At 36.3% G+C, this 24,222-nt stretch overlaps 1 protein-coding gene across 10 annotated transcripts in view; it reads right to left on the bottom strand.

Moving 5' to 3' along the window:
- TDRD3 (tudor domain containing 3) overlaps positions 1–24,222 on the bottom strand; it is a 172,451-nt gene that overhangs the window by 79,537 nt on the left and 68,692 nt on the right. For 8 of the 10 annotated variants that reach the window (XM_023621675.2, XM_023621674.2, XM_070240328.1 and 5 more), the window contains 3 exons: positions 12,780–12,940; positions 9,529–9,670; positions 944–1,015 (listed from right to left, as the gene is read on the bottom strand). In XM_023621675.2, the coding sequence (XP_023477443.1) occupies positions 944–1,015; positions 9,529–9,670; positions 12,780–12,940 (375 nt within the window). Of the gene's footprint in view, positions 1–943; positions 1,016–9,528; positions 9,671–12,779; positions 12,941–13,082; positions 13,341–24,222 lie in introns of those variants that run through there. The other 2 variants (XM_014732123.3, XM_070240334.1) reach the window with 1 other exon arrangement.

Genomic DNA, 24,222 nt, shown 5'->3' with positions numbered 1-24,222 from the left:
AAAATTGTTATTGAGATGTAGTTCTCTGTTTTCTACCTGTTGTGTCCCCAACTCATCTTCACTCTGAGCCAGGATTCTCAAAGAAATATAAAGAGCAAATGCAAGGCAGATTACTGATAGCTAAATTTGGGTGGCATCCTGTGGCAAAGAGCAAGCTGCCACAGGGATTACTCTCACACTCTTCAGGGATTAAGCAGGGAGAGGGTGGAGGATATTGTTCTGAATGCAATTCATGCTGAGCACAATATGGAAGATGCAAGATATTGGCCAGCCGAGGAGCTACCTCTAAGTAACATTTTGCAGCAAGGGGCTTGAAAAATAGGAAGTAGACAGAAACCCTTTAGCTTATGTGAGAGAAGAATCAGGACTGCTATGGTTGAAAAGGAAAATTCCAACCAGAAATAAAATTAAGTCCCTAACTGAAATGGGTGTTCGGATAAAGGCAGAAGAACAGAATCTTGGAAGGGACAGTGCGGACAGCAAGTCCTCCGTAAGTGCAATGATGCCCTTCCCTGCCTCTTGTGTTCTCACTTTTTTCACTCAGCTTTCTGTTGACACTTCTCTTTTCTCTCTCCCTCTTTTGTTTTTACTGAATGAAATGAGAAATTACAGTATATTTTTGTCATTTTACTTTTGAATTTCTCTCTAAAAAAAAAAGCCCCCTCCAACATCTTATCGTAATTAGTTATAAGTTGCTTTTCAGGTGCACCTCTTAATTGCTTCAATTTGCGGGTTAACAGCTCTTGAGAAAAGAATCTACACTAACAATTTAATTACAGTAAAAAAACCCACACAATTAATAAATTTCTATAGTTAATACATTTCCTTATAACTCCCATGATCTCTGAATGAATAGTTCAGCAGAAAACGAAACACAGTTTGAATACAAATGAAAAGCATTTTTTGCTGATTGAAATTCATCTGCCAATATGCAAGTCATTACCTGTCCAAAAGGCACAAAAGGAGGTGGTCCACCTTCGGTTCCAATATTGCTTCTATTGTGTTTTGACAAGCTCTGTGAGAAAAGAGAGTCATAAAACAGAAATTAGACATTAAAAATATATTTTACCACATTTACAATGCACCAGGAATCCACTTATGTTAGTAGCCTCTTACAAGAAACGGGAAAAAAAGTCTTCTATAAATTATTTTGAACTATATAAAATATTTTATTCCTAACTGCAATAATTAGGCAAAAGCTCTCCCCTCATCTCTCCTTACCAAAACACACAGTGACAACAATTTTCAGAAGTATATACCAAGCTGCTCCCATAAGAAGAAAACATAGTAAAAAACCTCCTCAACAAGTAGCAAATTAAAAGATAACAAACTTCGGTAACAAGAATTTTACTTTAAAACATATTAAAACTATAATCCCACAAATATTACCTGGAAATTATCTTCAAAATGACTTTTTAGACATAAAATCTACTAGCAAACAACATACTTGTGATATTGCAATACAATAAAAAACATCTATTTGACCTTTGTCCCCAGTTCCTGGAGCAGAGCTCCTAAAACCCTTGGAAAGAGGAGTGAGGGGCACCTTTTGTTATTCATAACAAGCTCCCTTGACCACACCTGAGTTTATGCTAATGAAGTGACTATTACCAGAGCCCTAGATAGCTCCAGGATTGGGGCTGGTTGCCAGAGGAACCAACCAAGTGACTAGAGGGCTGGCAATTGGGCTAATCACCAACAGCCACTGATTTAATCAATCATGTCTATTAAGGAACCTCCATAAAAATCCTAAACAATGGGGTTCAAAGAGCTTCCTTGCTGGTGCACATCCATGTTCCAATAGGGTGGTGCACACCAAAACTCCACAGGAACAGAAGCTCCTTTGCTCTGGACCCTTCCAGATCTTGCCCTATGTACCTCTTCCTTGGGCTAGTCATCGGTATCTTTTATAATATCCTTTAAAATAAACCAGTAATAGTAAGTTAAAGTGTTTCCCTGAGCTCTGTGAGCCTTTATAATAAATTACGGAACCTGAGCAGAGGGTTGTGGGAACCTCTAATTTGTAGTCAAGTTGGACAGAAGTGTGGGTAAACTGGGAGCTTACTACTTGCAATGGAATCTGAAGTGAGAGCAATTTTGTGAGACAGAGTCCTTAACCTGCGGGGTCTGTGATAACTCCAGGTAGTTGGTGTCAGAATTGAATTAAACTTTAGGACGTCAATTTGGTGTCCACAGGAAACTGGGGAATTGCTTGGTGTGGAAAACCCACACATTTGGTGTCAGAAGTCTTGTGATACAAACAGTTCAGAGGAATACTGATAGAGGTGATTTCTAATTATTTAAAGAGATTAGATTGTTATAGTTTATCACATGGAGGTTACTTTCAATTACAGTAAAATTTCCTTAATAAAAGTCTTGTTTTGCAAATCAATTTATACTTGGAAGAAGTAATCACCAACCGATTGCTCTTTAATAAAAATAAGCTTCCAAACTCGACCAATTTTAGTTTTCTTTTTCCCTAATTCTCATATTTAGGATTAGAGAGATAACAATGTATTATGGAAATGGAAAAAAAATATCCTCCTAGCAAAAGCAGTTTTTTGTGTTTTTTTTGAGTAAGGTTAGCCGTGAGCTAACTGCTGCCAACCCTCCTCTTTTCACTGAGGAAAGCTGGTTCTGAGCTAACATCCATGCCCAACTTCCTCTACTTTCTATGTGGGACACCTACCACAGCATGGCTTGAAAAGCAGTGCCATGTCCTCACCTGGGATCCGAACCAGCAAACACTGGGCCGCCGAAAAGCGGAACATGCACACTTAACTGCTGTGTCATCTGGCCGGCCCCTAAAAGCAGTTTCTCACACTACAAAGACCTTCAAAAATGCCATAAAGAATCTTCAGAACAACTCCTCTCAGTCATCTATTCCTATATGTTTTGTTTTTGACATGTTAACATACATGTTAAGCACTAGCTGTCATTTAACGTATCTTTTCAACTTTAAACTTTTTTGTGTATTTTTAATAATTATTTCAGAAGATATGCTTAAAATATGTCAAATAGTAAGTGAAAAAATAAGTTTAGAAAAGTCACCATGTGCTCTTTCAAACATACTTAGTTTCTGCATTATGTAAAGAATACTACATATTTTCTGTAAGTTATATAAAGAACACTAAGACTAAAGACAACAATATTTAGTTTATTTAGCAAAGAATCCTTTAAACTGTATATGAACGCCACATTTCTTTACAAGCTGTATTTAAGATGTTAACCTGTTTAAAAAAAACAAATGCACAAAATTATCTACGGATGCTTTCCTCAGTTTTAATTTAGATAGAAGAAAAAGATTATTTAACCAGCAATCAATCATTTCTATTTATAGTATAACTTTCTTAAAAAGCTCACATAAGCTACCAATAATACTGATGAGGATTTTTAGGCTGCTTAATTTTAAAACGGTTTATGATGAGGACTTTTAGGCTGGTTACTTTTAAAAGTACAGATGAGAAGCAGGCTCCAAGGAGCAGAATTTGCTTGCTTGTCCCTTTGTTGGGAAAGATTTACATTTCTAAGGGAAACCTCCATCTGTAAAGATGCCTCCCTCTCTGTGCCAGGAAGAAGGGGGATGGCCTTATCTCTAGAAACTCTTAATGCCAGAGGCAAGAACTTAAGTTGGTTGCTGTCTGGCAATCTCATGTAACTGATTTAGGGTGGTGGCTTCTAACCTTTCTAACCTTTACTTAATCCGATTTGATTCTTGTCTAAAAGTCATGGGATCACCCAATGACCAGACCCCACCAGCACTGGTACCATTTTAACTTTTTTTTCATGTTCTTTCCTTTATCTTGGAAAGAAATGACTCACATACCCATGCCTTATAAAATTAGCCCTAACCCTCAACTCGGGGCAGCAGCAGGAGCTCTGACTGCCGATAGGTCTTGTCCCCACGCACCAGCTCTGCCTGCCCATGGGTCCTGTCCCCATGCTATTCCACACTATTCTCTAAATAAAAGAGCACTCCTGCCAGATCTTGAGAGTCTAAGAAATCTTTCTTTCGACTCCTCGGCTCACCGACCCCGCATCAATACCATTGCTCAACATACAATATATAATTAAAAACACATTACAGAATTTCCACTTTCCATCCTGATGCACGTACAAGAGTCAGCCAATACCCCTCTACAAACAACTGGGAATATGGACAACATGTAAGAAACAACATGTAAGATTTAGGACAATAAGTAGCACAGGACTATCATCCCTGAGGGAAGGAGAAAAAAACCAGGTGAGCTCTGCCTTTTCCTTGGAGGCATGATGCAGACAGAGAGCTGAGATGAGAAAATCAATCCCATAATTCAAACAGGCTGAGGCAACTAGAAGTTGTGGGGCAGAGTTTCGGAAAAGAGGGACCTGTACAGAAAAAAAGATCCAGAAACCTGCATAGGAATTCTCTTAATTCATTGCTGAGAACTAGGCTGAGCAAAAAACAACTACAAGTTCTAAGCTTCCATTTATAATAGCATCAAAAAGAACAAAATACAGGGGCTGGCCCAGTGGCCGAGTGGTTAAGTTCGCGCGCTCCACTGCAGGCGGCCCAATGTTTCGTTGGTTCGAATCCTGGGCACGGACATGGCACTGCTCATCAAACCACGCTGAGGCAGCATCCCACATGCCACAACTAGAAGGACCCACAACGAAGAATATACAACTATGTACTGGGGGGCTTTGGGGAGAAAAAGGAAAAAAATAAAATCTTAAAAAAAAATTAAAAAAGAACAAAATACATAGGGATAAACTTAAGTAAAGAAGCCGATCTGTTGACTAAAAACTACAAAAGATTGCTAGAAGAAATTAAAGAAGACATGAATAAATGAAAAGATATCCCATGGTCATAGGCTGGAAGATTTAATATTATTAAGATGTCAATACTACTCATAGTGGTCTAGAGATTCAAAACAATCCCTATCAAAACCCCAAGAACTTTTTTTGCAGAAATAGAAAAGTCCATCCTAAAATTCATATGGAATCTCAAGGGACCCTGAAGAGTGAAAACAATCCTGAAAAAGGCCTCATGCTAATCGATTACAAAACTTACTACAAAATTACAGTGATTAAAACAGTGTGGTACTGGCATAAAGACAGACATATAGACCAATAGAAGAGAAAACTCAGAAGTAAACCCTTGCATATATGGTCAAATGATTTTTGTTGAGGGTGATAAGACCATTCATTTGTGAAAGAAGAGTCTTTTCAACAAAGGATGCTGGAAAAACTGGATATCTACATGCAAAAGAATGAAGCTGGACCCTTAACTTACACCATATACAAAAATTAACTCAAAATAGATCAAAGACCTAAATTTAAGACCTCAACCCACAAAACTTCTAGAAGAAAATACAGAGGAAAACTTTCATGACATTGGATTTGGCAATGATTTCTTGGCTATGACACCAAAAGCACAGGCAACAAAAGAAAAAAACATAAAATGGAACTTCATCAAAATTAAAAACTTTTGTACATTAAAGGACACTATCAACAGAGTGAAAAGGCAACCCATGGAATGTGAAAAAATATTTGCAAATCATATATCTGATATGAAATTGATATCCAGACTATATCAAGAACTCATATAACAAAAAAACTGATTAAAAAATGGGCAAAGGACTTACACATTTCACCAAAGAAGATATACAAATGGCCAATAAGCATATGAAAAGATGCTAAACATCACAAAACATTAGGGAAATCAAATCAAAATCACAATGAGATTCTACTTCACACCTACTAGGATGGTAATTATCAAAAAAACAAAATAACTAACGGCTGATGGGGATGTGGAGAGATTGAATTCCTTGTGCACTGCTGACTGACAAGAATGTAAAATGGTATAGCCACTGTGGAAAACAATATAGCAGTTACTCAAAAAATTAAACAGAATTACCATATAATCCAGCACTTCTACTTGCAGGTATATACCCAAAAGGAGTGAAAGAAGGAATCTGAACAGATATTTAGAGGTTCGTGTTCATAATAGACCATTCACAATAGTCAAAAGATGGAAACAACTCTAATGTCTATCAGTTGATGAATGACAAAATGTAGTATGTGATATATATATATAAATACACACACACACACACACACACACACACAATGGAATATTATTCACCCTTAAAAAGTTAGGAATTTCTAACAGATGCTACAAAATGGATGAACCTTGAAGACATGATGCTAAGTGAAATAAGCCAGACACGAAAGGACAAATATTATACGATTCTACTTACATGAGGTACCTAGAGTAGCCAAATTCATAAAGACAGGAAATAGAATGGTGGTTGCCAGAGACTGGGAGGAGGCGGGGAATGGGAAGTTATTGTTTAATGGGTAGAAAGTTTCAGGTTGGGAAGATAAATTCTGGAGATGGATGCTTGTGCAACAATATGAACGTATTTAATGCCACTGAAGTTTACAATTAAATATGGTCAAAATGTTAATTTTTATGTTATGTATGCTTTACTATAACAAAAAAAAGAAAGAAAGAAAAGATCTGTCATGGGGGGGCACTAAAATGTTACAGAACTACATTACTTTACAAACTACATCTGGTACAGAACTCTCTAGAACCTAACTTTATCATACAAAACATTTTGGGGTGTTCTTTTTTCTTCACCTGTCTGTAACTGACTTGCTACAGCTATAACACCTGCACGTGGTTTGAAAACTGCCCAATGTTCTCTTCCCCTATTTATTTTACAAAAATGTTTAGGGCTCCCTTATTTCCAAAATTAACTCTCTAGATTATGATTTCTATGTATACATTTGATCTCTGTGTGTAGCACCTGTTAGAGGCTCAAGTAATTGAACTCTCCTAGATTTCTACATAGCTATGGTTACCAAATCAAAAAACTATAAAACCAAAGAGAACTACACATATTACGTACAGTTACCTATTAATCATATTATGATGTTTTGAAACTCTTTTTAATGTGAATTTTTATTGCCCCCTAACAAGAAATACTAACATGGCTTTCAGGAAACAAAGTGCAAAGACATATAATAAAACATTACAAGAACAACTATCAAACTACTACTAATCTCTACTACTTACTAATGTGTATGTGTGTTGGGGGTGAAGAAGTTTCCAGGAATGCAAGACTGACTTTACAGTTAATGAGACAGTTCTGGCTGGGTCTGGAAAATCATGTAAGGTGTTGGTCTGACTTGAGGACGTCTTACCAAACTTTAAAAAATCTCTAATGATAATAAAAATACAATATATCAACTTGTGAAAGGAAACGATCACAAGAAATGGGTGAGATTTCTCTGAGAAATTCCAAGTTCATAAACTTGGCCATTTATGTAAAACTATCAAACCGCTTCTGAAGTACTTGCTTTTGTAACATTTTCCACTAAACAATGCAGTTACGGAACATTATCTTATATTGCATAGTACAGCAGCCCAAAATGTAGCACATTAGTATCATAAGAAATAAATGATAGTACTAAGGAATAAAAAATGAGCCTAAATCTCCTTATCTATTTACCTCCCAAACACAGGCAATTTCAACTAAGAAAATAGAAAAGAGTAATGTATCATAAAATACCAAAACCTTGAAATACTGCTAGGCCCAACTGGCTCACTCTAGACAAAACACAAGATTTGAGGGTGGCACCAGAACATCAGTTTTAGCTCAAAGAGTAATTAGCTTTATGTGCTTTGTACATCATTAATTTCTCAATTATTTGTTAGGATGTTTACTACACCTAAGACTCAGAGCTACCGCTTTGGAGATACAGGAAGGCTCAGATCCATCACCTATTAGCTGTCTACTCAAAAAATAAGTTACTTAACAGTTCTTAAAATCCATTTTTGATCTATATGGACATATTCCCTTAAAAGACTGCTAGGAGGATTATATGATTAACAGATGCAAGAGCCCAACACAATACTACACACAGTTCAACAAATATTCACAGAATTGAACAAAGATGACACAAACAAGAGTTCTCACCTCAAGAAGCTTACACTCTTCTTAAAGGAGATAAATAAAAATAACTTCAGTGCTAGGTAAAAAGTAATATGCTTAATACAGATAAAGTCTTCTAAGAATTCAGTATAAAGTAGAGGAAGACGGGCATGGATGTTAGCTCAGGGCCAGTCTTCCCCAGCAAAAAGAGGAGGATTGGCAGTAGTTAGCTCAGGGCTAATCTTCCACAAAAAAAAAAAAAAGAGAGAATTCAATAAAGGAGCAATTATTTCACTTTGTGAAGAAGCAAGAATTTGATCTGAGTCTAAAAGCTTGGGGACAATTTGGCCATTCAAGTATTAGGAGAGAGAAAACAAAATGAATGGTATCAAAGTGGGAAAATCTTTTTTTTTCCTAAAGTATAACCAAGGAAATCACAGAGAATCAAAGAGCCAGTAGTTCTATTTGGCAAAAACAAAACCTATGTGAAAAAAATTAAGAAAGTTGAAAAACTAAACTGGAACTAGGGCTAGATTACAAACAGCCCTGTATCCCAAATTAAAGCATTTGAAATAAAAGTAGGGTATGATGTGTTCTGACTTAGGCTGAAGCAAAATAATCTGACAGAAGTACATAAAATAGCTTAGAATATGGAGAAAGGATATGTGGAGAAACCAGCTGAAATGCTACTGCCCGTAGTCCAGGCACGAGATACTAAAGACCTAAATTATGGCAACAATAATGGAACAAGAGCAGGTACTGATATGAAATTTGACTACAGTGGATCAACAGAATTGGTTGCTGGAAGCAAAGTAGAAGAACAATTACTGAAGAATCTAGATGACTAGGAGGATGAAGACATTATTAACATCAATGGGGGAAACATCAACTAATGTGACTAGGAAGACAAATACAACAAGAATCCTTTCATTATAGTGAAATGCCAATTTGCTTTCACTTGTATGTATGTACATATGTAGGTGAGACATATATACAAACATTGTATTCATTTATATGCACAAACACTTTGTTTTTTGCAGAAAGAATGACACACAGATATATTACACATAGCTTATAACTGGTATTTTGGCAGTTTTGAAAACCTGTCAGTAAAGAGTAACTTTTAAAAATATGTAATAGGCGTAGTGGTTAAATTCACACACCACTTCAGCGGCCCAGGGGTTTCACAGGTTTGGATCCCAGGCACGGACCTACGTACTGTCAGCACACCATGCTGTGGCAGGTGTCCCATGTACAAAATAGAGGAGGACTGGCACAGATGTTAGCTCAGTGACAAACTTCCTCAAGCAAAAAGAGGAAGATTGGCAACAGATGTTAGCTCAGGGACAATCTTCCTCACACACACACAAAAACAAAGTAATAAAATGTAACAAATACTGAAAAATGATGTCTGCTTTGGAGAAACGATATGGTTAAACAAAGGTAGATAGTTTCTGCAAAGATCACTGTGCTCCATTCTATTCAACTCTGACACATAGGATTGATTTTACTATTCATTATGGGAAGATCTAAAAATAGAGAACGCAATAAAAATAGTTTAGTGTTTTAAAAGTTCAAGCCAATCTTCTTAGTTTACACTTACTCTTTGTAACTCCCATTTCTCAATAAGGTGTTCCACTTCACCACCAAGAACTGTGGTGTTAGAGTCATTCAACAGTAGGAATCCATTTTTTACGTCCACAATGCCTGAGAGCTTAACTTTAGTTCCAGGCGGTGTGTTCAGGCTAAAGCAAAGAAGAAAAGCATTAAAACATGCCGAAGTTCCCCTCCAAAACTGGAATTCTGTGTCATACTTTGACCTCATGAAATTCTTTAAAATGCACTAACATGAAAACTATTTTTCAGGAGACTGGCTATATAGTGTGAATAGATCACCAGGGAGGAAGTCAGAAGACCAGGTACAAGAGTGTCATTTTCTACTTTAATGACAAAGAAATTAACTCCAGTTTCCACATGTAAAAAAAAAAATGTGGATAATAAAAATCACACCTCACAAATTTGTGGTAAAGACAAATATAGAATAAAAGATATAAAAGTACTTTCTCAACTATGCCATGCTGTATAAATATAAGATTTGCCTTTTTTTCCCCTCTGAGCTTTGACTGTGCATTGCAAAGATATACCATGTTATAAAATTAAATTTCAATACAAGAAAAGACATCAGACCAGTAACAATCCTGGACATTTAACATCTATATAAGCTACCGTACTACACACAAAACAATGTTCATTGATGTTAACCATCTTGTTAAGATCAAATGAGAGTTATTTACTCTAAAGCATACTAACTGTAAAAGGATTTTTCTATAATAGATTAATATTATCAGATTTGGGGCAAACACCATGACTCCTTTTACTATAACCAAAGACAAAATGTTTATCCTCCTATCAACCTGTTGGTAAAGGAAACAATGGAAGAAATCCATTTTATCATGTAGGTTTATTCTAAAGTAAAAGCCCATATACCAAGCCCCACCCCATCTCTTCACACATACAACAAGAGGTAAGTACTCCAAATAGGAAGAGGCTGTCCCAAAACACTTAGGATAAATTAGAAAATTATACTGAAACGGCTTCACGTTGTTCACATCTTAAAAGTTCATGAAATTACCATGTGCTGATATATGCAACAGCAAATCAGTGGAAGCATTTATATCACTGGTCTATTCTGAAGAAAGATGGTTGATTAAATAGTTATTAACAAGAAAAAATAGAATATGCCTGTTTTTAAAGCTTCAAAGATCCCATACAGAGCAAGACATTTATCTGTCAAAAATTATTCTGAGGACCCCCCAGCTAATCATTCTTAAGTCATCACATGTAACTTACAGAACAAGTGGTCACGAATAGCCTTGCTGAACCTAATTCTTACAAAAGAATAAACAGGTACTAAAATTTTAATGCAATTTTTACTACATCACCTTTAAGGCCATAACTAACTCTTGTTCAGAGAGCATATTTTGGCTTAATTACTATTTTTATTGGCATCCCAAAGTATCTTTACTCTCTCTCTTCATTGCAGTTTTGAAAGAACAAAACAAAACCAGTGAGAAACGGGGCAGGAGGTAGGATAGTCAAGTGGAAGGAAGCACCCAAGAGAAATGAAATGCCCACTGGAGGCAACACAGTCTCCACCAGCTTCTGGTTTAACCTCTCCAGTGAGTTCTTCTACCTTCCACCTAAGATAACCAATAACCAAACTTATTTTGAAAATAGTCTCCCAAGTTGTTCACATGTAAGAACACTTTTGTAAGCTGTTGTTTTTATAGCACCAAAAGTAGACATGCTACTGCAACGATGAATGAATGAGCAAGTGGCAATAATTTGTTTCAATTGTCAAACTGCAATAAATTCAACAAAAGATGACAGTGGACAGCATAAGGGACCCTCCTCTCTGGGCTGATCTTATGCCTCAGAGAAATATACAGCAGTAAAATTGAGAATGAGCCATTACATGAAAGTCTTTCTTCTGAGTCATCTGTGAACTTCCTTGTAGGGAGTCTGACTGAATTTGTCAAAGGGGAAAAAGCTGTGTTTGTCCACAAAAGTAGGAATCCTACTTTTCAAAAAGGAGACAACAAAATCAAAAAGTCAATAAACCCCCTTTGTATATGAAAATTAACATTTTCCAGGAACATATATCATATCTTCTAAGGACGGAGCCTCCCTCACCAGAGGCAGACAATGGTTGAAGAAAAGAAAAAGGGAAATTATTGAGCATGGTACACAAGGCCTCAACCTATCACATTTGCTCCCACATACCACCATCCCAAATCACTGAAGCTCTACAAATGGAACTGCTCACTCATGTCTTGTCAGGACACTACATCTTTGCATGTGCCATTCCCCCTCTCATCTCTCTCAAAACGCCTTCTCATATTTTAAGTCGCATTCCTGGCTCTCCCAGGTGGATGCAGTGTTCTGAACTCCTAATCCTTTCCGTTGATAAATTTGTATAATAATTTGTCTGCCTATGTGCCTATCTTATCAGCACATGAGCTACTTGAGGGCAAAATCTAAACCCTCTTACCTTTCTATCTCCAGCACTGGACAAAGGGGCTGGAACACAGTGGATGCTAACTACTTGTGAAATGCTAGGAAATTAGAGAAATATGGTCTAGGAGTTTACACTAAATGAAAAAGCTCAAAGGACCCAAAGCAGCAAACATAAGCATATCAAATGACTAAGAAGAGAAAAACAAAAGAGTTTGCAAATGTCCAATGAAAATTCCTAAGAAAATAGAGCTCAAACTAACCTATCAAGGACACTGAGGATAAAGAAGACACTTTCTCTTCCTTCTCGTTGCTTTTATTCATTAGAATAGGCATGACTCTGAAAGTCTCTCATAAAAATAGCCAAAAGAAGAAAGTGGAAAATTTGTCCTTATGGAGTTCTTCCTCCTCTTAGAAAGTGGGGTGGCACACGACATTCTGCAGCTTCAATCATTTCCTAAGAAAATTCATTTGCCCATAAACTTTTCAATGGACACAGCTAACTGTCAAGGAAGAAACTGTAACATATTGAAAGAAATTCAGTTTGTTCTGGGTAATTTTTGAATGACCTAAAATTTACTGACAAAATTGAAAAGACTACTTTTCATGCAAGAACACCTTAAATTTGTTTTTATAATTAACATTGAAGCAAGGAGTAACTAACTCCATTCTTAACTATTCTTCTATACAGATAAAGTAGAAACTCTTTAATTTCCTCTGAAAACTGTAACATGCACTTAAGAGTTCATTCGTTCTTTTCAAAGTTCTTAAAACACAACCCATTGTGAATAGCTCCTTCAAACACTCTGTAACAAATATACAAAATAAAGTGCCAATCACCTTATTTTTGACAAGTAACTATACTCTACTGCTGTGCAACTTATATGACCATCAGTCATCTGCAAACGCAGCATTCTCGGTGCAGCCTGAGATTCTTCGTTATCCTTTGGTGCAGCAACATTGCGAATTTTTTGAATTTGCAAAACGCATGGACCTTCAAGCTGTCAAAACACAAAGGAATAAATATTACCTTCTAGCCATGGTTTTTTCACTTATAATGTTTCTCTTTTCCTTAATGGTTACAGTTTATGATTTATAATAACTTCAATTAAATAAGGTCAAAACTGAAATTATATTACACACATCATGGGTTTTTTTGGTGTGTATTTAAAGATGTAACTTCAGGGGCCGGCCGAGTGGCACAGCAGTTAAGTGCGCATGTTCCACTTCTGGCGGCCTGGGGTTCACTGGTTGGGATCCCGGTTGCAGACATGGCACGCCATGCTGTGGTAGGCGTCCCACATATAAAGTAGAGGAACATGGGCACGGATGTTCGCTCAGGGCCAGGCTCCCTCAGCAAAAAGAGGAGGATTGGCAGCAGTTAGCTCAGGGCTAATCTTCCTGAGAAAAAAAAAAAAAGATGAAACTTCAAAAAGGCCTCCTGAAGAACATTTTTTTTTTATAACACTGAATTCATTTTCAGAAAGTAACAAGAAAAGAAAATTCTAGGAAAACAAGGTTATATTTCTGGATTAAAGGCATATTAATAGATGTTTTTAGTCTTAAGTGCTCAAAATAGTTCACATACATCCCTCTTCTCCCAACTACCTTAAAGGACATTACGAAATTAAAGAACTGGGTAATTTTTAAAGAATATCAACTTTGCAGCAGCAATTGAAAGGAATTCTTTCTGTTCAAAAACATTAAAGTACACCCTCTTCTGGCATAAATGAAGAATACAATACTCCAAAATTTAAACTATATACAATTCAAGAAGTGTGAGCCATACTTATTTTCACATTTCCTTTTTACATTAGTTTAAATCTAGTGCTATATTATATGTATTGGCAGAAAGGAGAAGAAACATTCTCTCTGGCCACATTTCCATCAAAGATAAAAATAAGGGGCCAGCCCAGTGGTGCAGCAGTAAAGTTTTGCATGTTCCGCTTCAGCAGCCTGGGGTTTGCCGGTTTGGATCCCGGGTGCAGACATGGCACTGCTTGGCAAGCCATGCGGTGGTAGGCGTCCCACATATAAAGTAGAGGAAGATGGGCAGGGATGTTATCTCAGGGCCAGTCTTCCTCAGCAAAAAAAAAAAGAGGAGGATTGGCAGCAGATGTTAGCTTAGGGCTAATCTTCCTCAAAAAAAAAAAAAGATAAAAATAAAATTGATGAACTAAGTAGCTATTAAGTTAAAAGTTTTATGTACTAAAATGCTTATGGCATAACTGAGAAATGACAGGAAAATCTGCTTGCACATCTGAAAACTAAATTTAACATAAAGTGATACTTTCCAAATTATAAAATATTATACCTTTAAGTAGTACTGTACCTACAAAGAAAAAAAAGGCTAATTTTTTTATTAAAAAGAATCTTTTAAGTATATATTTTCAGCAAACAGAAATGTGAAATGATTGACATTTACACTTAATTTCTTGAGTATGTCCCCAAGTTGACAAACTTCTACTCTATATTTACCAGTATTTTGCCTGCAAAGGAGTAATTTTTATAAATTTAGGCCTAGAGAATATAATCAGAGAAAAGACATTAAAATTTCATCTAATTTTTAGTTACAAAAAAATTCCAAGTTGAAACAAGTCCAAAACCCTTAATAGGTATAGATAAGCTGCCAATTCAAGGTGAACTTTTTCATATGCTTTCGTTAATATCATTACAATAGACATTTAAATTAAACCATAGGCAGGCTACGGTTACTACAACGTTCATCATTCTCTTTATTTTACTACTCCCAATATTTTTAGCTTAGACTTCGACAAATATCTAGCCTGTGTTGTCCAGTACCACACGTGACTATTTAAATTTACATTTAAATAAAATAGAATGAAATTAAAAATTCAATTCTTTAGTCGTGCGAGCCACATTTCAAGTGTTATATATCTAAACAACACAGATAAAGACTGCCTGCATCACTGCCAAAAGTTCTCCTAGACAATCAGTGATGATCTAGACCTACGTGTTCCAAAGTGAGACTCATGCATCCTAGGGAGTGCACACCCTCTGAAGTGTGGGAGGCAAACATGCGTTTCTATTTCATTCTTAGACAGAAATTAAACTTTCCTAATATTTCATATCCCAAGCAACAAGGGCGCCCTCAGTCCATATGACATACAGGTCACAAGGCATCTTTACAGAATTTGGGGAGTTCTGCATCCCAACGGTTTTGACACGGCACCTTCGCTAGTTTCTTTGCTTTCAATTTGTTATGACAAACTGCCTTTTATTTGTGTGCAGTTAAATGGATATACAGATTATATTTCCTAGTTTTAATCATTAATGCTCACAAATGGACAAGCGGCTTTAAAAGATTCTGCCAAAGAAACACAAATTGAAGATAATGCCAACGACACAAACACAGGGTAGGAATAGAACCAAGTTCGCTGATCTCCTACATCTGGTCAACCATGAGAACAAAAAGCTGCAGAATTCTAGGGAGGAACACCTGCCCCCAGCTCCTGATGTTTCCCTGCAAGTAGCAAGTTTACTTATTTAATTACGCCAACTCCTGGACTCTCCATCCCTTTTAGTGGATTAAATAGTGCCAGCTACCAAAACAACAAAAAGATATGTGCACCTGGAAGCTATAAATGTAAGCTTATTTGGGCAAAAGGACTTTGCATATGTAATTAAGGTCAAGATCTAGAGACGAGATCATCCTGGATTAGGATGGGTCTGAAATCCAATGATGAGTGTCCTTATAAAGGAAGAGAAGAGGAAAGAAACACAAAGAGACAGGGTATAAAGGCCGTGTGAAGATGGAAGCAGAAATTGGAGTTACACATCTACAAGCCAAAGAACAAGAAAGACTGCTCGTAGCTACCAGAAGCTAGGAGAGAGGCATGAAACAGATTCTCCTTCAGAGCCTGCAAAAGGAACCAACCCTGCTAATTCCTTGATTTTAGACTTCTGACCTACAGAGCTGTGACAGTACAAATTTCTGTTGTTTTATGCCACCACGTTTGTGGTACTGTTACAGCAGCCTCAGAAAACTAACACATGCACTTATGGAATGACTCGTCTGATAGGGAAGAATATGCTGTACATATTGGGCTCATCTTTACCCTTCCTTTTCTTGGGATCCAGGTAGGGACCCTGAGGGAGGAGGTACCTACTCAATTTCCCCACTGGATTAGCACTGCCATAAAGTGAGTGTACAAGTCTGCCTCGTTTGTGGTTCAGTTAATGGATCCAGTTGGCTCTCCCAATAAACCACATTTTCCAAATTAAATTTTTTTTTTTTTTGAGGAAGATTAGCCCTGAGTTAACAGCTGCCAATCCTCCTCTTTTTGCTGAGGAAGACTGGCCCTGAGCTAGGATCCACGCCCATCTTCCTCTACTTTATATGTGGGAGGCCTACCACAGCATGGCTTACCATGCGGTGCCATGTCCACACCTGGGATCCGAACCAGCGAACCCAGGGCCACGAACGCGGAATGGCCGAACTTAACCGCTGCGCCACTGGGCTGGCCCTCCAAATTAATTTTTATCAATAATTTTTATCAAAGTTGATATTTTGGCCCACGTGTGTCACTCCTTTACTTCTCAACTGCTTTAAAACCAAAGCAGAAAAGGAGGCACTATTTATTAGACTCTCCTTAGAAATTCCCAAATTATAGTCTTTTTTTTTTTGAGGAAGATTAGCCCTGAGCTAACATCTGCTGCCAATCCTCCTCTTTTTGCTGAGGAAGGCTGGCCCTGAGCTAACATCCATGCCCATCTTCCTCTACTTTATACATGGGACGCCTACCACAGCATGGCTTTTGCCAAGCAGTGCCATGTCTGCACCCAGGATCCGAACCAGTGAACCCTGGGCCGCCGAGAAATGGAATGTGTGAACTTAACCACTGGGCGACCGGGCCAGCTCCATACATAGTCTTTTGACAGTCCCTTCTCATTTTGAATCATCAAGCCCTAAGATTAGGGATTCCACAATTCAGAAATATTCTATAAGTAAACCAGCAGATATAATGAATTTTTTCATTATTATGTTCACAATGTTCAGTAGTCAAAAAAATAGGGTAGTATTAGACCTAAATATAACACAAATAGTAGAATAAAATGCTATGATTCTAAGATCTTAAATCCTAACTTTAATCCTGAATCTAATCTCATCTACAAAACCGAATGAGAATTAACTTCAAAATCGTTGTTCAACTCGTGTCAAGGGCAACCCCAAAGTAAAAAAAGATATCAATTTAAATAAAAATAATAAAAAACAAAGATTAATCTTTGACTACCCAAGATTTTTTTAATGTCTTATTTTCTCCTTTGCATAGTCATAAGGAACAGTTAAAAGAAATTACTGCAAAAAGTTTAAACAGGGGTAAAAAGAATTTATTATGGTATCTCCAGGTAAAAATCTCTAATTCTATTAAACAATATCAAGTATCTGCCAGAAATATTCTCTGAGGCCAAAAAAATTCATCCAGGCTTCATTCCTTGCTCTCCTTAGGGAGATGGACACCTCTGTCACCTGACGTCCTAACTAGCCCTACCCACTGATATGGAATATCACGTTGAAATGGCTATATTATTTTATTAATTTATTTCTCATACTAAATAATATTCTAATTTACAATCAGACCCTCCAAAGTTTGGATGACATGGAACCAGTTATCTACAGTCTGATCACACATAGATAAACAGTTAAAATGAGATATTTTAGGACTCTACAAACCATCTAAATTTAGACATTCTATGATAGTATGAAATATCTGCCAGCCATTTTATTTTATAATCTTATCAATTTCCTTGAGAAATAAATTTTTCAATCTATACCTAACAACATAAGCATCACATTCTCCATCAACCTAGAAACAGGACCATCGACTCAGAAAGAATCCATGAGTATGGTTAAGTTCTGATCAATCTTCCAACATTATTGCCAAGTGGGTTAAAATTAAGAAAATAAAAAAGTTTCATCCTCCACAGTCCTTTTAAGTATTTAAAAATCAAAATTCATTTCTTTCTTTACTCTATCACTACTTTCAAAACATTTCCAGTGGCTTCAGTAGAGATTTCCTAGGGCTCATTTTTTTCCCACTCATTTATATAAGAGAAGTTTGGGTGGACTATTCACATCCTTACCTTAGGATCCAAGCAACCGGGCAATGACTCAAGAAAGCTGCCTTGGAGTAAGAAATAGTGGTTCTGTATATAGGTCATTAAAATCTTGAAGGATAAGCTTTTATGATGCCCTCTTTCTTACCTACTTCTTTGCTCTGTCAAAACAACTCAGTATCATTTTAACAACGTGGGGTGGGGCAGGAAGAGAACAGAGGGAAAAAAGTATGATTTGTCAGAGACTATACCAGTATCAGACTCAAGAAAACTGGAATAAAAGAGAAATGTTTACATAATGTTCAAAATTTCAGAACATTCCCCATGTCATCCATGCAGGCACCTCTGGTAAGCCTCAATTTGGAGGATATTTTCCTCCAGAGAAGATCTTTATTTGCTTCTGGTAGTAATAATATTGCAACTGAGAGCCTCAGCTTTGGGCTAGTGGAAAAGTAGCAAAGGTAACCTTAGCCAGAACCTTAACTCACTGTAAGTTAGCAGCACCCCTACTAGCTCCACATATCCCTTTCAGAAAAAAACATTTCTAATTCAGGTGTGCCCAGGATTCCCATGCAAAAAAGATCAAAAAACATAAAACCACAAGAAAATATTATGAGACTCACAAGAAAACAGGCCACAAAGCATAAAAATCACTAAAAAATTATTTTAAAAAATTGTTTAGCCTCTAAGGAGTTGAGAATTTGAAATTAGCAAACACAGACCATAAACTAATAAGCCTAGACTAGAGAATTTATATGGAACTGTGAGCCAAATAGTAGGGAATAAATATTATTCTTAAGCAAACATGCAACATTTACAAATACATATCAAACCATAATATAAGCCTCTACAAAATTTCAAATTCAGTCCAAATTCTCTGATCACAATATAACTGAATTAGAAATCTATAACAAAAAGAAAAAATGATAATATTCTATAATTAAACAGGAACAGAAGAAATCTTAATATAAACTGAAAAATATTTAGAACTGAATGACAATGAAAATACCATGTATAAAACCTTTGGGACATAGTTAAAGCAGTGGTAAGAGAAAAATTAATAGCCTCGAGATGCTTATATTAGAAAATAAAGAGGAAAATTAATGAGTTGAATTAACAAGTTGGGAAAAAAACAACAGAATTAGCTCAAATAAGAAGAAAGAAGATCATAAAGATCAATTAATGAAATACCAAACTAAAACTACAATAAAGAGGGTTAACAAAGTCTAGCATTGGTTGTTTGTAAAGACTAGTGAATTGAATACTAAACAAGAATTGATCAAGAAGCAAAGAGTAAAGATGCAAATCAAAATTTAAGGAATAATAATATAATAAAAACACTAACCTACTTTCAGCAGCAATGAAAAAACAATAAAAGGGAACTATTTGCATAACAATCTAAATGTCCATTAACTGGCAAATGGGAAGAAAAAGTGGTATATCCATACAATGGAATACTATTCAGCAATAAATAGGAACAAACTGACAGATGCTACATCATGGCCTAACCTCAAAAACATTACACTAAATGAAAGAAGCCAGATACAACAGGGTACAAATTGTGTGATTCTGTTCATGTGAAATGTCCACAAAAGGCAAATTACTATAGAGTTAACATAAAAGAACATACAAACATACCATTAAGAATAATAAGTATAAAGTGGTAGAATTTAAGATCAATATACAATTATCAGTTGTCTTTCTATGTACCCATAACAGAGAGAAAAATTAATAATTTTTTAAAACATCATTTACAACAAAAATAGAAAGTTCCAGGAATAAAGCTTATAAAAAGATAGACAACTTATATACTTTCAATAAATTATGAAACTTTATGGAAAAACTAAGTGAATGAAGAGATATATCCAGCAGTGTGCTGGAGCCAGCTCATACCAGCTCACAAGAGCCTATTATGCACATTTCTTCCCAATTCTGGCTTCCATGATTTCACAGTGTAGCTTATACAGTAACCAGCCATGGTAGGAATATTTATACAAAAGGAGGCAAATGCTACATATCAGGGCTTTTTTTTTCTCTTCAGAGAAGCAGCTTATCAGCATTTCACTGGTAGTATGCTATCATAAGGGTGTCAACTGTCTAAGCTGATCTGCACAATCAAGACAATTTCAATCAAAACTCCAACATACTTTAAGAAACTTCATCATTTGATTCTAAAATACATATGTGGGAGAGGGGCACAGAATAGCCTGATGAAGAATAACATATTTTACAAGCACAGATTAGAAAAATTTGATAATTTCAAGTGCCACAAAAGATATGGATCAATGGGATCTCATATACACTACTGAAGGTAATATAAACTGGTATAACCTCTTTGAAAAATAATTTTGCATTATCTTGTAAAGTTGAACTCTGGCTTAACTCTAGCATCCAATAATTCAATTCCTGGTTATATTCCCTAGAGAAACTTTTACACATGTGCATCAGGAAAACTACACAAGTTTGTTCCTAGAAGCACAGTTGTCCCTCAGTATCCGTGGGGGATTGGTTCCAGGACCCCACACAGGTACCAAAATCCACAGACGTTCAAGTCCCCAGTCGGCCCTCTGTTTCTGCGGGTTCGGCATTTGCAGATACCGAGGGCCAACTGTAGTGCATCTATTACTAAAAAGAAGAAGAAGAAAGAAAGGAAAGCACCTCAATATTCATCAACAGGAGAATGAATAAGTCAATTGTATATTTACACAGTTTAATGTTATACAAAAGAGAAAATGAATGAATAATAAGTATATGCAACATGGACATATGTTAGAGCCATCTCAATGAATGATAAAAGCAACTTACAGCAAGCAATATGCTATCATTTTATAAAGCTTAAAAACAAAACAGTACATTGTTTAGGAATAATTACGTACGTAACTAAAATATTCTTAGAAGTCAAGGAATTCACAAAATCATTTCTTGGTGTTAGGGGAAGAAGAGCTAGGACATGTAAGCAGGAAGAGTGATTTTGCAATGTGCTCGTTCTTACATCAGGCTGAGGCTTCACAGGTGCTCACTTCATTATTAAGCTTTGAAACACATATGTTTGTATATATCAAGTATTACATTAAAATAGCTTAAATAGTTTACATGACATTTTGAAATTAAGACATTGGGTAGTTGACTGAAATGTGAGAATTAGAGAACTAGGTCTGCAGCCTACACAGCAAGAAAATCACTCAAAATCAAACTAGGACATGGTTTGATGGCAGTGGTGTGTCGGCAAAACAGTTGTGGGAAGAGGAGGGGAGAGAAAAAGCCCTACTTTGCAGCATTTGCTGATTTCCATGGCTGATTACAACTACCAACTAGATATTACTGAACTCTAAACTGAGAAGCCACGCTGGCAATCAGCATTCAGGAGCTGGAACAAGCTGGACCCCGCACACTGCAAGTATCTAGCTCTATACCTTGTACCATCAGTCTCACTGTCCCTGGACACTTACCCCAACACTACTGCAACTGTTACCCTAGAAACTCAATCTTGCTGCAGCTTCTACTACTACCAGAGAGGATTCATCACACTTCCTGCTGTTTTATGTGACCAGCCCAAGGCTAGAGCAGCTACACCTGACAAAAGCTGAGGTACACATGCATGGCAAAGCTGCAAAGGGAGTGACAGAAAAGTATCTGGCATTTTCTTCTTCTCCACCACCAAGACTTTGAAGATGGGAAATTCCCCCAAACACACAAAGAGATTCAGGTTCTAGGAATCATAAATGTCCACTATACTTATCTCGTATGTATTGTTATTAGTCAAGAAGATTTTGTCAAGCTCTATTTTCTATAGTTTATACAATAAAATAGATTTTTAAAAAATTTTCCAAATAGATATAATAATACTGAATACTGTATGTAGGTATATATTTGTATATACCTATATACACACACACACATACCCTCCCTACTCTAAGATTTTAAATATGCCATCAAACGGGGATCTGCTCACTATTTCCTCATTGAGAAGCATATCTCTAAAAACTAACAGTCTAGCAAGAAAACCAACCTCCCCACCTCACTAAGCTGAGACAGCTGCCCCTTCCTTGTACGTACTTCTGACATAGCATTTGTTTTACTATATCAACATTGTTGGTTTCTCAGTATCTCACTAGGCTATGTGCCCCAAGAAGGCAGTGGGCTGTCCTGTTGATCTCTGCTTTCCTTGCACTTAGCACAAATATACATTCAAAACTTACTCGTTATGTTTTTACTGTAATTTATGTAGCACTTACTAGATAACCAGAAAATGTGGCAGGATCTTTACATAAGTTATTTAATTTACCTCCAGAACTAAGAAGTATGTTAGCATCATCATGTATTTTAAATGAGAAAATCTGAGAGTAGAGGGTAAAGTACATCGCCAGAGGTCGCTCAGCCAGTAAGAGGCAGAATTAGAATTCAAATTCAGATGTCACACACCAAAATCTGTCCTCTTTCTACTAGATATTCTAAAACTATGACAAAATTTGTTACATACTAAAAACAGACATAGGTATAAAGGGCAATGGGAACATTAATTCTTAAAAATTAATTCTGCTCAAAAGAGATCAAGCAAATTAGAAGAGAAGAAGTAGATTCAGGTTGGGATTTGAAGGATAAATAGCATTTTGCCTGGCAGCTGAGGGAAGGACACGCCACTCACATGGCAATTATCAAGGTGCTGTAGCAACAAAAGACTGTAATTTTAGAGAAGATGCAGTTCCCTCAACTCTAAAGGAAATTGAGAGTGGTAATAATTTCTATTTTCAGTGCTGCTCTGAAGATTACACTGATAATACACATAAGTTACTTAACATGGGACCTGGCATAAAGAAGGTTCTCAAAAAACAGGAGGAGGCAAAGGAGGAAGGAGAGGCAGATAGGCAGGAGGAAGAGGAGGAGAAGAAAAGTTTACTGAAAACCAGGGTTCTCCTAGATAATTTAGGGCCCTGCACCAAAAACAAGCAAGGGGAAAGCAGGTCAAAAGCATCAGGAATACTGAAAGAAACTGCTTTGGAAAGGTAGTCCCTAATCCTGATCTCTAATTTTTCAAGTGATAGTCATATACAGCAAGAGAATTTAAATGGAAAAACACAAATAAACAATAATAAAAGAAAAACTTCCTGAATCATAAATACGGTGGCACATTTACTAGAAGATCTAAAAGATTCTACCCCTAAGAAACTTTTAAATGGTATTATAAATGCATGGTAATTGAGAAATAGGCAATACAATCTTGAACAGGTTTTCCCAAACTTGAAATCCCCTCTAAAAGCATCAATTTATACATCAAAGTAACAGCTCAGCACATAATTCCTCTTAATCATTCAGAGTAATTACAACAAATGAAATACAAAGAAAACACTGTAGGTCTCCCAGTTAAAAGTAACACTTCTCCCAGTGTGCCATGTGCCTTTTTCCACATCTCTATCCTTCACCTCTCTAGCTTTTGTATTCTAGGAGAATTAAAAAGAAAAAAAGTAAGGTGAGCAGTTTATTTTTCAATTATCAGAAAAACATCTGTCTAATACACATTGTTTTGTGCAATCATTTTTTAACTCCACAGAAGTCCTACTAATAATTACCAATAAGCAACTGTAAATAAAGCATGGCTAAATAAGGGTTTCAGTAATCCATTTTGCTGAAAAATAAAAGTGCATGTTTAATTTTAGTAACTCACTAAAAGAAACACTAGTAAATCATATTACTTAGCACAGAATTAACTAACATATATGAAACATGATACAATTTTATTTAAATTACAACTTAAAACTTTTGTCAATTACTTTTCTTTCCAAAAATATCCCATTTCTAGATTGAAAGTAAGCAGGCATTCACTTTGAATTTTAAGGCAGTGACGCCATCTTGTGGGTGATGTTGGTATTGCCAAGGCTTTGAGAAAGTCACTTATACTGGGAAAAATTAGGGCCTTAATCACTGTTTCACATTTAAAGAGGCTTACACAACCTGCCAGTCCTAGAACTTAGATGGAAAAGTTAAACACGGAACTGAAAGCCTTTCCTGTTAGAGCTCCACAGGAATGCATAAGGTCCTCACTTAGCTGGACTGGTAAAGTATTTTTTACATTAATCTATATTGTATAATTAACTTCTACACCTTGGTTCAGGGGCTAAAGCTATGAAAATTACAACAGCAAAATATTAAACTTAAAGAAGAATATGAACAATATTAAACAGCTTTATAGGAAGTATAGTTTTATTTC

The sequence above is a fragment of the Equus caballus genome, chromosome 17, assembly GCF_041296265.1.
Source record: "Equus caballus isolate H_3958 breed thoroughbred chromosome 17, TB-T2T, whole genome shotgun sequence".
Classification (NCBI taxonomy): domain Eukaryota; kingdom Metazoa; phylum Chordata; class Mammalia; order Perissodactyla; family Equidae; genus Equus; species Equus caballus.
This window is presented reverse-complemented; position numbering and strand designations above follow the sequence as displayed.